Source organism: Martes martes, assembly GCF_963455335.1.
Source record: "Martes martes genome assembly, chromosome: 16".
Taxonomy (NCBI): domain Eukaryota; kingdom Metazoa; phylum Chordata; class Mammalia; order Carnivora; family Mustelidae; genus Martes; species Martes martes.
The window spans coordinates 54,316,323-54,333,749 of NC_137904.1; the positions used below are offsets into that span (position 1 = coordinate 54,316,323).

The 17,427-nt window shown below is 37.3% G+C and overlaps 1 protein-coding gene across 2 annotated transcripts in view; it reads right to left on the bottom strand.

Moving 5' to 3' along the window:
• ABCA6 (ATP binding cassette subfamily A member 6) overlaps positions 1-16,432 on the bottom strand; it is a 58,938-nt gene extending 42,506 nt beyond the window's left edge. For both annotated transcript variants that reach the window (XM_080825949.1, XM_080825948.1), the window contains exons 1-9: positions 16,243-16,432; positions 15,062-15,162; positions 13,312-13,510; positions 12,080-12,241; positions 10,497-10,603; positions 9,684-9,910; positions 5,734-5,875; positions 4,499-4,684; positions 282-429 (exon numbers count right to left, since the gene is read on the bottom strand). In XM_080825949.1, the coding sequence (XP_080682075.1) occupies positions 282-429; positions 4,499-4,684; positions 5,734-5,875; positions 9,684-9,910; positions 10,497-10,603; positions 12,080-12,241; positions 13,312-13,510; positions 15,062-15,157 (1,267 nt within the window). In that variant the 5' untranslated portion in view covers positions 15,158-15,162; positions 16,243-16,432. The remainder of the gene's footprint in view (positions 1-281; positions 430-4,498; positions 4,685-5,733; positions 5,876-9,683; positions 9,911-10,496; positions 10,604-12,079; positions 12,242-13,311; positions 13,511-15,061; positions 15,163-16,242) is intronic.
• Between the last annotated feature and the right edge of the window lie 995 nt (positions 16,433-17,427).

Consider the following 17,427-nt stretch of genomic DNA (forward strand, 5'->3'; position numbering starts at 1 on the left):
TATCATTCTTTAAAAACATGTTCCGGGATTCTTGAAAAAAAAGTAACATTATTTAATTACTGTGTATTTGTAGTGTATAATACTAAAATCAGAAGAATAATTGTTTTTATATATAAATTCAAACTATTAAAACTCTGAAGTAGAAATTAAGAACTCATTCAGCTTGTGATGGGAAAAATTTGTTATTCTTTATTTCTTAATATACATTTATATAACCTTCAGTAAAAATATAGGGTGTGATCAGTATATGCAGAGATCAGAGAAAAGACACCTTTACTTACAGGGTAAGATTTTGTCAAAGTATAATGCCAATGCCAAGTAGAAAAGTGCATCAAAAGCCAATACGGAAAAAGTTGCAATCATTACATATGAGTCTCCTGAAGGGTCAGGAAAAATTATACCATTCATAGTATTATCCAAGTAGATAATCTAAAATTTGGACAAAAATAGTAATTAATCAATATTTAAGATAAATATATACAAATAATTTGGCATAGCAGCAAGAATTATCATTTTATTAAGCAGCTTTCTTGAGAAGCCCTTATCATGAAGTTATTGGTGTAACTATTTCTAAATGACAACAATCCAAGGATTATTAGAAGGAAATATCAACTTAAAAAATACAATATTCTAAGAATAGGAATATTTTTAAAAGATTTTATTTATTTATTACAGAGAGAGAGCACAAGCAGGAGGAAGGGCAGGCAGAGGGAGAAGTAGACTCCCCACTGAGAGGGAGCCCAACACGGGGCTTGATCCCAGGACCCTGGGAATCATGACTTGAGCTGAAGACAGACACTTAAGGGACTGAGCAATCCAGGTGCCACTAAGAATAGGAATTGAAATGATAATCATTTTTTTTGTGTTCATAAAGTCATTGCAATATTGCAAAATATCTATGCAGCAAAAGGTAGCCATTTTAGAAAGAATATGAAGAATTATTTGAAGCATCTTAGTAGGATAATGATAAGAAAACTTTTTCTAGTTATCACTGCAAATAAAGACATGTTTATAATTCTGTCATGTAACCACAGGCGTTGCACTCTAGGTATTATTTTAAGGCTTTTTATAATACCTCATTTAATCCTCATCATAACCCCCTGGGGCAGACTTATTATTTTTATGTGCATTTTACATATGGTGGAAGTGAAGCAAATAGAAATTGAGTAGCTTAACCAACCAAGGTCAAAATTACAAAGTAAGGAGCAGCGAAGGTGAACTCAGAACAAAGGAAATTCAGCTCTCAAGCTTAGTTCCTCGCACTAGACAGTATACAAACCTATTTATGTTAAAATCTTAACATTCAATGACAAATTTGAGTTTATTCTGGGAACACAAGTCTGGGTTGGAATTTTAAGATCAATCTATGCAATTCAACATAAAACAGATTGAAGGAGACACTAATGTGGCTCATCATTGAACATGCACAAAAATCATTTGAACACAATTTAATATCCGCTTATAATGAAGAAAGTCTCTTCGCAAACTAAGAAAATAAGCAATCTTCTTTAACCTGGTAAAACAGATGTACAAAGACCAACATCAAAAATCATGCTTATTATGAAATGTTGAAAGCTTTTCCTTTGCTTTCATTTCTATGCAACATTGTACGAAAGGTCCCAGTCTCCACGATAAGATAAGAAAAATAAGTAACTGGCATAAGAACTGCAAAAAGGAAAAAACTATCATTATTTGTAGACATCATGACTATATGCAAGAAAATCCCAAAACAAAGCTCAGAAAAATACTAGTTTTAATAAAAGAATATAGCAAGAATACTGGATACAGTGATTTCTGGTTTTCACAGAAATCAATTGCATCTCTACATTAACAACAAACATTTAAAAATAATAATTTAAACATAGATGCTATTTATAATGGCATCAAAAGTATCAGAAACTTTGGAATATATAAAAAATGTGCAAGGCTCAATACTTAAAATTAAAACAATTACTAAGTAAAAAGGAATGTGAAGATATCTTATGTTCATGATCAAAAAGAAGTGTCAGGGTGCCAGGGTGGCTCAGTCCGTTAAATGTCCAGCTCTTGATTTCAGCTCAGGTCATGATCTCAGAGTCATGGGATCCACTCCCGAGATCAACTCCATGCTCAGTGGGGAGTCTGCATGAGATTCTCTCTCTCCCTCTCCCCCTCCCTGCTGCAAGAGCTCTCTTCCTTTCTCTCTCACGTTCTCTCTTTCTCTTAAATAAAAAACTGAATTTCTTTAAAAAGTGTCCATTTCCCTTAAATTGATTGAAAAATTCAACTGTACCAAAATGTCAACAGCTTTGTGCACACATACATATGTGCGTATATAACTTGATAAGTTAATTCTAAAAGTAACATCATTCAAAGAACCTAGAATAGAAAAGACTCTCTTGGAAAAGAAAATCAAGTGGTAAAATTATTACTACCAGATATCAAGACACATCAGTAAAAACAATTAAGACAATGTGGCAATAGAGCAAGGACAGACAGGTCAATACATGATTGGTTGAGCTGTGACAAAGGAAATCGCAATCCATTCAGGAAAAGGATGCCTTATTAATAAATGAAGCAGAAGAAATTGGATATTCATGTAGAAAAAATAATATTCCTTCTACCTATAGATGCATAAAAGTTATTTTGATATAGATTTTGTATCTGAATATAAAAGCCAAATCAACTGAGCTTTCATATAAAAATGGGGGAATATCTTTATTATCTTGGGGAATGCCATGATTTCTTAAAGGTACAAAAGCACTCTACAGAGAAGAAAACTTGACAAACCGGACTTTATCAAAATGAAGAAACATGTTCATTAAAACACCATTAAAAGAGTAAAAATGTCAGCAATGAGTAACTGAAAAATGTCTCATATGCAGTATATATAAGAAATTCCTACAAAGTAATGAGGAAAAGATTAAAAAAAAAGTCAGGTAAAAAATGGGGGAAAAGGGCACCTGGATGCCTTAGCTGGTTAAGTGTCTGCTTTTGGTTCAGGTTTCCATCCCTGTGTCCTGGGGTTGAGCTCAGCAGGGAGTCTGCTTCTCCCTCTGCCTCTGCCCCTGCTCCCCCCATGTTCTCACTCTTGTTCTTTCTCTCTCTCAAGTGAATAAATACAAAATCTTTTTTAAAAAATGGGGGCAAGGGCGCCTGGGTGGCTCAGTGGGTTAAGCCTCTGCCTTCGGCTCAGGTCATGATCTCAGGGTCCTGGGATCGAGTCCCGCATTGGGCTCTCTGCTTGGCAGGGGGCCTGCTTTCTCCTCTCTCTCTCTGCCTGCCTCTCTGCCTACTTGTGATCTCGCTCTGTCAAATAAATAAATAAAGTCTTAAAAAAAAAAAAATGGGGGCAAGACCCAGATAGGCACTTTATGAACGAGAAAAACCCCCAAATGCCTCTACACATATGAAAGAGAATTAAATTTCATTAAAAAATCAGGAAAATGCAAATTAATACCACAAAGATTATTCCCGCAGATCTACCAGAAAGGCTAAAATTTGGACAACTGACAATACCAAATGCCAGTAAACATGTGTAACTCTGAACTCTTGGTGCAAAAGTAAATTGATGCAATCACTTTGGAAAACTATTTGGCAGTAGCTATGAGGATTAAGATACACATATCCTAAGTCCTACTATTCAACTCTTACATAGATACCGAAGAGAATTGAATGCCCATATTCACTAGGAAATATGTGTAAGAATTTTTTTTTTGCAGAACTAATATTAGTCAAAAAATGGAAAATATTTTTGTTTATCAATAAGAAAATCGATAGCACAGTCCAGTCACACAACAGAATACTACATGACACTGTACTACAGCAACACTCCAACTATGGGTAAGATCTGAAAACACAATGTTGAATGGGAAAAAAGCCAGATCTAAAAAAAAAAAAAAAAACCAACAAAAAACACTTCGTTGAGTAGCACTTATATAAAGCTGAAAACAGGCAACACTAAAAAATTATACTTAGAAACACACATTAGGCGATACATGAAAAGGCAAGAAGTGATGATCACAACACTTCTATCTTTAAGAGGAAGGAGTGTTTGGAGATTCGACGTTGTGGCATCCTTCTACTTCTTGATCTGGTTCATGATTATTTTGATATACTTAATAATTATTTGTTAAGTTTTTGATAGTCCTGAAAACTTTTCAGATTTTAGGTTTCAAACAGAGGTTTACACAACAATTTTTAATAAACTAGAGAATGCCTTTGTTATGTAAAGTACAAGGAAAGGGAAACAGTTGCATATGAAATATAAGAAGAGAATACTTCAAAATGAAAATACACCCGAGACGTGAAAATCTGTCTTAGTCAAGATGTTTTCATCGAGTTTCCTTGTGTGATGATGATTTTTCTATAATGCAATGATAACATTTTCAAATTTAGCTTTAGGGGAAAAAAACTTTCGAATAAATGCTCTTACTTTGAAAGTGTTTGACTGTGAAGAGTCATGAAATAGCAACTTCTTTTGAAAGTTCAGTAATAAACGAATTAACTATGTTCTTACCTTACTCATTCCAGCAGTGAACGCAAACGGGCTACAAAAACTCAAAATCCACTCCAGAGAGGAAGGAAGTTGTCTATAATACACAGTGAATCCCACACCCCCACAAAAGATATTGAGGAGAAACATAACCAAATTGGTGAGGAGAGTTTTCTTTAACAACACGCTCATCAGGAACGTTAGAGCAATCTGAAAGAGAGAGAGGAGATAATCTAGTCGTTCAACAGATTTAGTTCACCGAGAATCACGGGCAGCACCAAAAAACCTGGATCTTTCCATCATAAGTATTTATCAATGAGACAGTGATGAAAATATTTATGTATCACAATGATCAGCTCTTGCCTCAACGCTTTTATCAAGAGGATCCTTTTTTGCTCTCCTCAACTACTGGGCTTTTGTTGTTAAAGAAAGGGTGGGGGCGGGGGGGGGTGCGGAAGCTGTCTGAGAGTTGGGGAAAGAATAGAAATGCAGACCTGGAAACATTGAGAGAACCTACATTAATGTATTAACAAAGAGCATCTATGTACCATCTGCAGAATTTAGAGGCTCCTGTTTCACAAGAAGGAAGAGGCATGACATGGGGAGTGAGGACAAGGTGTAGTGTCAGAGGGAGATACTGTGAAAGCCACCTCGTTACAGAGAACTTTGGGGAAAGGAGATGGGTCCACCCCTCAAGGGCATCCTCACTAAAATATTCTAGAAAAGCCTTAGTGTTGGGACGCCTGGGTGGCTTAGTTGGTTAAGCTGCTGCTTTCAGCTCCGGTCATGATCCCAGGGTCCTGGGATCAAGTCCTGCATCGGGCTCCTTGCTCAGCGGGGAGTCTGCTTCTCTCTCTGCCTCTGCCTGCCTGCTTGTGCTCTTGCGCGCTCTCTCTCTCTCTCTCTCTCTCTCTCTCTCGCTGACAAATAAATAAGTAAATAAATAAAACCTTTAAAAAAAAAAAAAGAAAAGCCTTAGAGTCAAAATATTTTCAGAATCAGAATTTTTTTTCTTTTTGATGCATCATTACAATAATTCAGACCTTTATGCAAAAGAGAGGTCCAATTTTATTTACATCATTTTCTCACACTCATAGATTTTCTCAAGCAAACACACACACACAACCACACACACACACACACACACACACACACACGACATGAAGGAAATAACTGTAGTGACCTCCAGAGAAATTAATTTTTGTCACAGATAGCTAAGATCTAAAGCACAGAATGTGGTAATACATGTATGAACTTACCAAAGACAAGCCATATAAGAAAAAGAGTGTAAATATGACCATGAAGCCCGTCATGACTATGATTTGGGTAGATGTTATAATAACTGTAATCATTATAGAAATAATGAAGATGAACGTAGCATAGATTAAGCCGCAGGAAAGCCTGAAAAGAAATAAAAAAGTTATTTCAATTATTTCAGCTTCATTATGAAATATTTGAAACATACAAAAATATCTAAAGAACAGCACACTATTTACCCTTCTCCTTGCCGCTTAGATTAGTAACTACAGTATTACTAATCAACCACATTGGCGTGGCTGTACTTAAATAGGATGAATGCTACATAAATTGTATCATTTTGTATGTGTCCTTCTGCTGCTTGCCTTGAACAATGTTATACATTGCTGTGGAATAGTTCATTGTCTGAATATATCCCAAAGTTTTCCTCATCACAGACATTCAGGTTGTTTCCAATTTTTATTTCTGGTGCATGGTTGCTAAGAACACGCTTGCACTTGGGAAAGAAAAACAAAATAAGGTGAAAATTGAGAGGGGGGCACACCAGAAGAGGCGCTGAACTCGAGGAAATAAACTGAGGGTTTGTTAGGGAGGGCACTGGGTGGAATGAGTCCTGGGTGTTACATGCAACTGATGAAGCACTAAATTGTGCCTCTGACATTAATGAAAAGAAAAGAAAGGACAAGAAAAGAGAAGAGAAGAGAAGAGAAGAGAAGAGAAGAGAAGAGAAGAGAAGAGAAGAGAAGAGAAGAGAACATCCTCGTATGTGTCTTTTTTGGAAAAAGCACAAAAATTTCTCTAAGGTGTAATGGCTGAATTGAAGAGAGTAAGCTTTTGTGTGTTTGGTGCTGTCACATATTACTGAGATACTCTAATTGTAGACGTGGAAGGAAATATAACAGCTACTGATCAATCCAGGAACCATGGAAGCATTGGGAGCAGATGATAATTTGAGCATTTTTGAGGATCTCAGCTAGCGGGACCTCCACTCTCCCTAATAGTAGAAAATTGGAATTTTATAACTCCATAAAGCGCATCCTATTATTGCTAGTCTTATTTATGATTTCTTTCTTAAACTGATATAAATCATGGTAAGCCCTTCAGTGTTCACTCTGCTTTGGTTTAGATGTGCTGGTGTTCACATGTTTATGAGGTCGTTCTTAAGAAACAGTATTCAGTCTCGCATCTAACAAGCCTGCGGGGTGTTTGAATCCAAGCCTCTCATTCTCCAGATAAGTAAACTATAGTTCCTATTGCACGTAATGGGCCTTTTCAAGGTCAACAACGTATATCAATAACAAAACTAAGATTTGTTGCAGCCCTTCCTAGTTCACAGCTCCTTCCTCTACATAAAATTGCCTAACTAAATGAGAATTCAACAGTTGAAAAAAAATAGTGAGACCATTAAAACCAGGAACTTGCATCAATATGTCCCAGTACAACAGGTTTAATTACTGCTTATTCGACTTCTTTTTAAAGGTCATGTCATTACAATGATTCAGCCTTTGTTAGAAACATCAGCGTTTTTGGAAAGCATATGGCATTCTGCAGAATCCACTTCCTGAGTACAGAAGGGAACTACTATAGGTAGGAATTGAAAATCTATGGAGTAGGAGAATTAACACATGAAGGAACTTAAAACATTACCTAGAAAAGGGAACTCATTGCAGAGAGTGGGGTCGGGGGAGTTGTTAATAAAGCAATAAAAACCTTCATGATAAAAACACAGTAATTTGGGCATCACATAAAGTAATTTAACAAAGTAACTCAGAAATTCTCATGCATTTCACATTTATTACATTACTTTAAAAAAGGATGCCATAAAATTTATTTCCAATAGACACCCTGTACTTAATAAAAACATTTCAGATTTTTTCCCTCTTGGTTTTAAGGACATATAAATCCATTTTGCTAAATTTAGGTTACATGCATAGGAGGAAGTATTTATCCTGAGAATGAACCCACATCTAAATATCCAATACCTTTGTGATTTTAATCTAGAGTTGACTTGTGCCTACCTATTCTCAGGAGACTGCAAGGATGCTGTACCACAGGATACTCACTGGAAGGAAAAATAGTCCTCTTTACACAGATCCCCCTCCCCCCCGCTTTTTCCTCCTAACAGACTCCATTCATTCCTTTGCATTTGCCAAAGTTCCACTGCAAACCACTTTTCTCCTCCCTCTTTTGTTTCAGAAAATGTTTCCCCTTTTTTTTACTTCATGATTACTGTATAATAGAATCAAAGCTCCCTCCTTTAACCAAATACACTTTATAGAAAATTTAAAATTTCCTAGACCATAATTTTATTTCAGAGAACATGTGGCTTGCAAATAGTTCCTTATCCATTCCAGATAGTTGACTCCACATTCATAAGCACTAATTTTCTTTCTTTCTTTCTTTTTTTTAAAAAAGATTTTATTTATTTATTTGACAGACAGAGATCACAAGTGGGCAGAGAGGCAGGCAGAGAGAGAGGAAGGGAAGCAGGCTCCCTGCTGAGCAGAGAGTCCAATGTGGGGCTCGATCCCAGGACCCTGGGATCATGACCTGAGCTGAAAGCAGAGGCTTAACCCACTGAGGCAGCCAGGCACCCCATAAACACTAATTTTCTTGATATGGGTCCTATACAAAGAAATATTGTCTAGGATTCAATGTTGAAAATGTTAAGCTTCTTTCGGGGTAAAATAAACAGATTATTTTTCTTTTTTCTTTTTTCCTTTTCCTAGACAACGTGGATTTTGTAACTGATTGCTTTGCAGAATTCCCTGCTTTGGCCTCTTGGAAGCTTAGAGCTCGCATGATCTGCATTTTTACCTGCTAGTCTTACCTACTTATCATTTTGTTAAGTCCTTGTTTCTACTCCTCAATTATTTGTTTTTATTATAATACAAGCACATGTAGACAGATAGATATATACATAAATATACATATGTTTAAATATATTTAAAAATCATTGAAATCATTTGCGAATAAAACAAGATACAAATACAACAATATAGGAAGCAAATGTTCTTATTAAGCCGTTCTTATATGCCATCCTAAGTGCTGTATGTGCTGGCCACATTTTCAACATACGGCATTTAAGTGCTGCAAAAAATACATCCCTCATGGGGTACCTGGGTGGCTCAGTGGGTTAAACCCTCTGCCTTCGGCTTGGGTCGTGAACCCAGGGTCCTGGGATTGAGCCCCACATGGGGCTCTCTGCTCAGCGGGGAGCCTGCTCCCCCCCCACCCCACTTCTCTCTGCCTGCCTCTCTGCCTACCTGTGATCTCTGCCTTTCAAATAAATAAATAAAATCTTTTTTTTAAAGATTTTATTTATTTATTTGACACACACAGAGAGAGAGAGATCACAGGTAGGCAGAGAGGCAGGCAGAGAGAGAGGAGGGAAGCAGGCTCCCTGCTGAGCAGAGAGGCTGACGTGGGGCCTGAGACCCTGAGACCATGACCTGAGGCGAAGGCAGAGGCTTTAACCCACTGAGCCACCCAGGCGCCCCTAAATAAATAAAATCTTAAAAAAATGTATATCCCTCATGACCAAACCTCTGAACATAAGCTAGCCATTACAGGATCATACTTTTTCAACGTGAGGAGGTGTGGAGAAATCAAATGATAACTGTGGGCAGACCAAGCAGGAGAGTTGCAATCCGGGCAGCTGGGTTGGAGTCCCAGCTCTGGAACACATCTTCCATTTGATATTGGGCAACTCTTTTACCCTCTTTGATCTTCCTGGAACCTCGATCATAGCATTAACGTAACATACTTATGGCGTGGAAAAAGTGCTCAGCAAATCATAATCGCTATTTTGTATAACAAAATTTTAAAAGGAGTAAATCAAAAAATCAGAACAAAAGAAAAAATAGCCAGTGTGTCAAGCTTAACTGGAATGTTGTGAAATAATAACACATTTTTACTGCTTCCAAATTTCTGATTACTCATTTGCACTCACCAGAAGGCTGATTCTTGCAGACCCATTATTTTCATAAAATCCTTGCACTTTTTTCTCTCTTTTGTAATGTTGAGTGATACAAAATATATAAACGGGAAAAAGTAAAGCAGGCAGTAGAAAATAAACAGCTCCTTTTGAAGAACGTCTTTATACATGAAAGGTAAAGTCTTCATATTTACAGCAGTAATTGACATCAACTCCTCCACCACAGAGTGATTTGTTGTGATCTACAGTAGGGTTTAAACAAACAAAATCGTTATTTAAAAAATAGAAACTGGTGAAATCTGATTAAGCTACGGAGATTATAGCAATATCAATTTCCCGATTTTAGTATTATTCTGTGGTTATGCAATATATAACAGGAGACACTGTGTGAAGGGTACACGGACCTCCCTGCACATTGTTTCTGCAATTTCTCATCATTCTGGAACTACTTGAAAATTTAAAGTTAAAAACAAAAACAATGTGTTCCTTTGCCTAAATCCAATTTCAGCATTTGTTTTTTATTTTGTTTAAAGATTTTATTTATTTATTTGAGAGAGAGAGTGAGAGTGTGAGAGGGGAGAAGGTCGGATGGAGAAGCAGACTCCCCACGGAGCTGGGAGCCCGATGCAGGACTCGATCCGGGGACTCTAGGATCATGACCTGAGCCAAAGGTAGCCGCTTAACCAACTGAGCCACCCAGGTGCCCCAATTTCAGCATGTGTATACCTGCTTCATCATATAAACATGAAAACCTGAGTACATGTCATCTTTCATCACAACCTGGATGCCTATGGAATTAGCTTACATTAACTTAAGAACTTTCGTTACCTGTATAATAGCAGCATTAATTGCGGCTTGTAAAGCCACAAATCCACTACTCCAGTATTTGGACAGAGAACAGGAATGCTCATCATCATCCAGATTCCAGCAATGAGCTACGAGCCCAAAGAAGAGCGTAACCAACATTATCAGGTGAAAGAAATTCGGGAATAAAAAATGAGAGTCCAAGAGAAATCAGTCTAGAGGAGGCTCCACCCGTCAGAACTTACAGCCACATAGAAAAAAAGAGGAGCAAGTGAAAATTCTTACGGAGGCGATTTTATCCATGGAGACCGTAGCTTCCATAGAAAGCCTTAGAAAATAGAAAGACGATGAAAGCAAACACTCTGCTCCAAACATGCTAGATTCCTTGCTCTGTCCCAAAATGCTAAATGCACTCTAATGCTACAACCTGTTTTGCTCATATGTTCTCCCTACAGATGGATCCATGGCTCACTCTTTCCCTCTACCCTTATCCCTTCTCAGAAGCAAATTCAGCACAGAGGTCTTTCCTGGCTACCGGAAGTAACAACATCTAAAAGAGCATTCATTCAGGCTCTGTCTTCTAAGCCTGCTCTATTTTACTTGGTGGTTGTATCAGCCCCTGGAAGAAGGCATTGTTTTTGCGCCACCCCCTGTCCCTCACTGGAACGATTCGTGCAAGCAGGCTCTGTGTTTCAGTCATTTCCATCCTCAGGGCCAGAGCAGTGCAGGACATGTAGTAGACACTCAGCGAATGAATGGAAAACAACCAACTCTATTAACCATATCAATTCTGCTTCCTAAAAGGTCCTCAAAGCCATTCCCTCTCCTCAGCTGCCTCCACTCTGGTCCAAGCCACCATCGGCTCCCTGGTATGTGTCCTTGCCTTCTCCCTGACCCCTCTGCAATCCATTCTCTGGGCTATATCCAGAGAGCTCCCTTAAGCCTGGGAGTCTTATCACTTCTCTGCCCTGATTAAAGAACCGCCACAGCCCTCCATCACCCTAGGTTTGTAGGACATCACAAGATCTAGGCCTGGGGTAACTTCAGCCCCATTCCTGTTCGTGTTCTCTGTTCAGCTAAACAGCTCTTCTTCCAAATATACTAACAGATGCCTGTTGTCACCCCAGGCCCTTTACACCAGCTCTTCCTCTCTCTGAAATACACTGCCTCTAGCACCCTCCCCGCATGTGCTATTCCTTCTCATTAGTTGAAACCTCACTTTGCCAGGCAGGACTTCTCTAATCCCACAGCCTATGAGGAACATCTGGTCTAAGTCTCTTGCCCTCAGCACCCTTTTCTTGCACTTGTCATTACTGTTCAGTGCCTGCCTTCCCTGCGAACCTGAACTTCAGCTGAGGCTAGGACCTCTCAGTCTTCGTCACTCTCTGTAACTTTCACCTATGCATTCACTTTACATCTGTTAGATGATTCAATAATGTTTTAAGAGTCATCTTCTAGTGGGAAGATATGATTGACCTTGGAATAAGTTTAGCAATAAAATAGGCTTTCTCTGTTTTCTCATGTTCTCTCAAAAACATCTTGCTGCCCATCCTGACCTATCCCTTATGTTAAAAACATGAAAAGTGCCATTTTATATGGAAAGTCACCTGAGAAAAGATCTTCCTTCAAAAATGGAATGTAATATCCCTGAAAAAATTTTAACTTATAAGAGAAAATGTCATTGAAGACAATTCCCGCGATGCCTGTGATATTGTCTAGAAGGATTTTATCCATGGATTTTTGGTTCGGTACTCCAATGATCCTTCTTTCTGTGAATGACAAGGCAAAAATAGACATGAAGGGTTATACAGAGTTTCACCACAATGGGGTGTGATATCCAACTGTGTCATCATATGTTTTTCACTGGAATTAAACTAAAATCATTTTCCATTTAATTTAAACTGATCCCAAAAGACAAGCAGGTAATTTTTTTATTTTATTTATTTATTTATTTATTTTAGTGTTTTAGATTCTAGAATCAGGAGACACGCATGAGAATTTAGTGTTTTCTTTTAATAATGGCAAGTATTAAGGCAAGTTTCAGGTCTATAAAAATATGACACTAGGGTAAGTATGCATTGGAGAATTGGGATACAAAAATAGAGGTAATTGGAGTAGTTATTACACAGTCAAGGGATTTCAGATGTCAGATTTACTGAAGCAAAAACACCTCATCTGATCTTTGCCTTGTGAGGAAACTAAGACCACACAGTGACCCTAACAGCCAGCAATGTTACATATTAGGAATTGAGGATTAGAGAGTAGACAGCCAAACTGCGCCCACCTTGCCTGTGAGTGAAATACACATTTTACCATCGTTATCTCAGTTACAGAGTGACTTCATTTAGAATGTTTAAAGATGTTTACAAAGTATACCATATGTGGCAGGATATCTTGAGATTATCCATCCTTACTTTTCATGGTTCTGAAATTATGTTTAATAACCATGATTTCATTTCTTTTATTTAGATGTTTTTGATGTTTTTTTTCCTGAGTTATCAATCTTAACCACTGTATTTCCACGTTAAGAACATCTGCACCCACAAGTGATGTGTTCTCCTAGACACTATGCTACAAATCTGAAATCATAAATTTATTTGTTTTAGGTAAATTCCAGTAGAAATGTAGAACTCCCTACACTGGAGTCCCATCAAGCTGGAAGGGTTTAAAAGGCTACTTGTTATGAGAGAAAGAAAAAGCTAACTAAATCTGTAAGCAGTCATGATACCTAAATAATTCACATAATAGATCACTGTAAGTTCAAATTAAACAGTTACATTGTATCAAAAAAAGATATAAGATAATATCAGTAATTCTTTATTGCCATCAGTACACCTACCTTTCAAAAGTGCAAGTGCTGTTTTATTCATTATCTCCTGGGTTAGATCAGAGACAGGTGTATATACAATAGCTACAGAGTTATTAACATGATCTGCCCTTCCCAGATCTTGAGGAGGCAATTCAGGAAAATACATGTTTTCTCTGAAATGTGAAAATAGCCCCATGTACAGCCCCAGAAGTATTGGGAGTGCCCATTCCTATAACAGGGGAAAAAAGAATGAATTTAGATTATATTCCCTTAAAAAGTTCAGTCAATACCAAAGAACTGTTGAAGACAAATTCCAATTTGCCACAGGGTTGGCTTCTCTTAAATTCTCTGCTTTTCAGAGCAAAGGGAACCCAACAAAAGATGCATATTGAGATCGTTGCCACATATATTATTGTCCAACACTGGAACTAAAATTTGCATTAAATCATGAACTACTGCAGACGCCATCACAGAAACTAACAGAGTGACTGAAAGGATGGCAATTCTTAGGCATGGGCATCTGACTTTACAGTCTATAAGACACAGACTATCCCAGACAGAATTCTTGGTGGCAAATAGCAACGTTTTTGTCAGTTGTCACATTCTTGTATTAGAAATCAAAGAACATGAAAAGAAACTGAGTGGGAGAGCCTGCCTAGTAGCTCACCAATATCAGTAATCTCTTCCTGCTTAGCACAATGCTAGACAGCATTACCAGGCCCTGGAAATTAAGCAGGACCAAGTGATTGAGTTCTAGCCGATGGAATGTGGGCAGAAATGCTATGCATCCCTTCAAGGCCTGGCTCGAGGAACCATGCACAACCTTCTATATTCTATCTCAGTCCCTGTACTTCCTGATCTTTTTTTTTTTTTTTTAAGATTTATGTATTTATTTTAGAGAGAGAGTGTGGGGGTGGGGAGGGACTGATGGAGAGTGGGGGAGACAGAGAGTAAGAGAGAGAGAGGGAGAGACCCTCAAGCAGAGTCTCCAGTGAGCATAGAGCCCACTAGGGGCTCAATCCTATGACCCTGAGATCATGACCTGAACTGAAATCAAGAGTCGGACATTCAAACATTCAGCTGGATCTGAGCCACCCAGATCCCCCCATACTTCCTGGCCACCTGACTGGATGCAGAGTATCCCGGAGAGGTCTCTAAGGTCTGGGGAGATGGCAGTGTCCCTGGATGAAGAAGGCTGGGTCCCTGAATGGTTGTGCGGAGGAGACTCCTTCACCTACCAGACCTACTTCAGTTTCACTGCCAACCTCATTTAGACTATGAGCAGAGGGAAAAATAAATTTTTGCTGAGCTCAGCCCCTGAGATCGGGGGTTATTACCTGTAGAAAGCCTACCTACCTAATGCGAACTGGCCATCGGTGGTGTTACTTGGTCATAATTGGAAATCTCTGTGTATAAAATCCATGGCTTTGAAAATAAGTCCCCCAAATTAAAATTTGTCAGACTATCAGCCATCCTTTTTATTATTTCCTTACTCTAACTTTATTACATATGGTAGCAGCCTTAATAGTTGCTATAATTTACCATACAATTAAATTTTCACTTACTCTCTTAAAAAAAAGTGAGTGATATTTTTAGTCTTTGCAATTCTACATTATGTTTCATGGACTGCTATGATCTCTTGGTTCGATGCATATGATGGGAGGCAACCTTAAAATCAATAAATCCAGACTGCTACTTAAAATATAAAATAAGAGCATCATTAGGCAGTAAAATAAAAGAATGACGTGAGCTGCGAAAAGAGGCAGACTTTCAAACATACCAATAAGCTCTCTCTTTTCATTCTCCATTTCTGAAGAAAATTCTTGCACAGAAGTGCTTGAGTTTGCTGATACACACTTTTCTGTTTCATATGCATTTAGCCTGTCATTTAAAAACAAGGAAAAGGTAAACTAGGTAGAACATAAACTAGACCAATAAGTATAATAAGAAAAACCTTGGGAGGTGGGGAAGAAAAGAAAAATCTTGATCATATTTTGTGGGAAAACATTCCCTACTTTAAAAACAACAAATAAATGTATTTAAAATATTATTTTAATACTATGTGACTGCAAAATTTTACTCATAATAAGCTATTTGGGAGAGTGGGTAATGGTGGGGAGATAGTGGCCAGTCTCACAATCTTACAGAAATACAGAGTGCAACAATGGAAAAGATATCATTAGATTTTAAAAGCTATTAGATTCTTCACATTTTCTTACCTTTTATAACAGAAATTCAACTATATGAATAGAGTAATTGAATCACATCTCATCTGACTAATAATAAATTTTTGTTCTTTGTATTTAAATAGGAATGCCAGAGCCAACCAAACTAATCCACATTCTGATTAATTAAATTCATTTGAATAATTAATTATGTCCATTAGCTGTAACCTCAATGAACTATTTTCCTATAGTACTACCTTCCAGATTAAACTGAACAGCTTTAGTCTCAACTAGCTGAATCCAGACTCAAACTAGCTGAAACTTGATTGTGAGACAACAAAAAACCCAACTCATATCAATTTTCTGAATTCAGAAGTACCTAAACAACTGAGGAAGCAAATGACCAAGTAAGAAGAAAGCAAGCAAGCAAGAAAGAAGAAAGACAGGCATCACATGGAACGTAATTTTGCCCAAATGTTTGCAAATAAGTCAACAGAGATTATTTTTTTCTGTTTTTCTAATCTCAGAATTAAATTATTTTAGATTTGGGTAACAAAATATGCAGACAGTTCTTCCCCAGCTAGTACAGAAAGCAAATTTTACTATTTTCCTATGTTCTGCTGTTGTATCTACACAGTAAAAGTTGGTGGGGAATAAAGAGAAAAACTTTATCATTAGGTCTTATATTGAAGAATATAATACATATGAGTGTTGGAAACCTCTGAAAAATAGACTGATTTCTAGCAGTGTCCCCCCACATAGTTGGCATAGCACAACAAAATGGAGCTTTACTTACTGTCAGAAAAATTAGGAAAGTACTCTGGAACACTGTCAACGCACAGTTCTCTCTTTGTGTACAGGAACAATTAAAATTTCCTTATTGCTACTTCTTCAATTTTTCCTTAGATGGGTGTCTTACCCAGGCTGCTTTCTGAAAGGGGGTGTAGTCAGACCAAGCTGCACTTGATGAACTTGCTTTGTTTTCTGCCTTTTCTTCCCTAAGCCAATTATTTGCAGGGAAACGATGGTTCAGTGGTTGGTTGGGAATAAAAAAAAAAAAAAAACCCTGTGTTTGTGCACTTGGCCTTTCAACTTCAGGGATAAGGGGTAAAATGGTAAACAAGGAAAATGGAACTAGTCTGTTGGACATGATGAGACCAAGATGGGAAAAAAGCAATAAACAAGTAAAAACAATCACTAACCAAAGTAGTTAAATGTGTATGAGAAATCTTTAGCCTTTTTTTTTTTTTTTTTTTTTTTTTTTTGCTACTAATGCCTAAACACAACTGCCAATGATGTATTTGACTAATTGGTCCTGAATGGGCAGAATGTGCTGAAGCTGATTTTTTTTTTTCCCCTAATAAAGCTAAGCAACCCGTAGTCCGCTTCAGAGAAACACTTAATTTGGACAAATGAATAATTACGAACAAATTCCTTTCTCTGTTCTGCTCATAGTGGATGCAGGATTTCAGAAGGCGTATGAACAAAATAAAAGTAAGACTGCCAAGGACTAAAAAAGTATATAAAAAGATTCAGGTCCATTTTTTTATGCATGAAGACTGGGAAAAAAATAAAATTTGTTCAACGGCCATTGCATAGTCTTTCTCTCTCTGTAAAGAATTGCAAACTTTTCTTGACCTGCCAAAGCAAATGTCAAAACAGGAAGCCAAAGTCCATGAATTGGGAAATCTCAAATATTTGACATGGCTCCCAAACCACAGACGTTAATAATCATAAAGCTGACAGTTGTTCTGGAAAAAAAAAAAAAAAGAGGATAATTTTTTTAAAATTCAGCCATTGTATTTTTTATATATATATATATGTATGTATATATACATATATATATATATATATTTCTCTCCTCGGTAATTAGTTCTATTTTTAAAAAGAGTCAACAGTGAACTATTACATGTCTTTTACATGAAAAAAATTGGCAAAAACAAAGGTAATAAAGATGTCCTAAAGGTCTCATGGTGGGGGG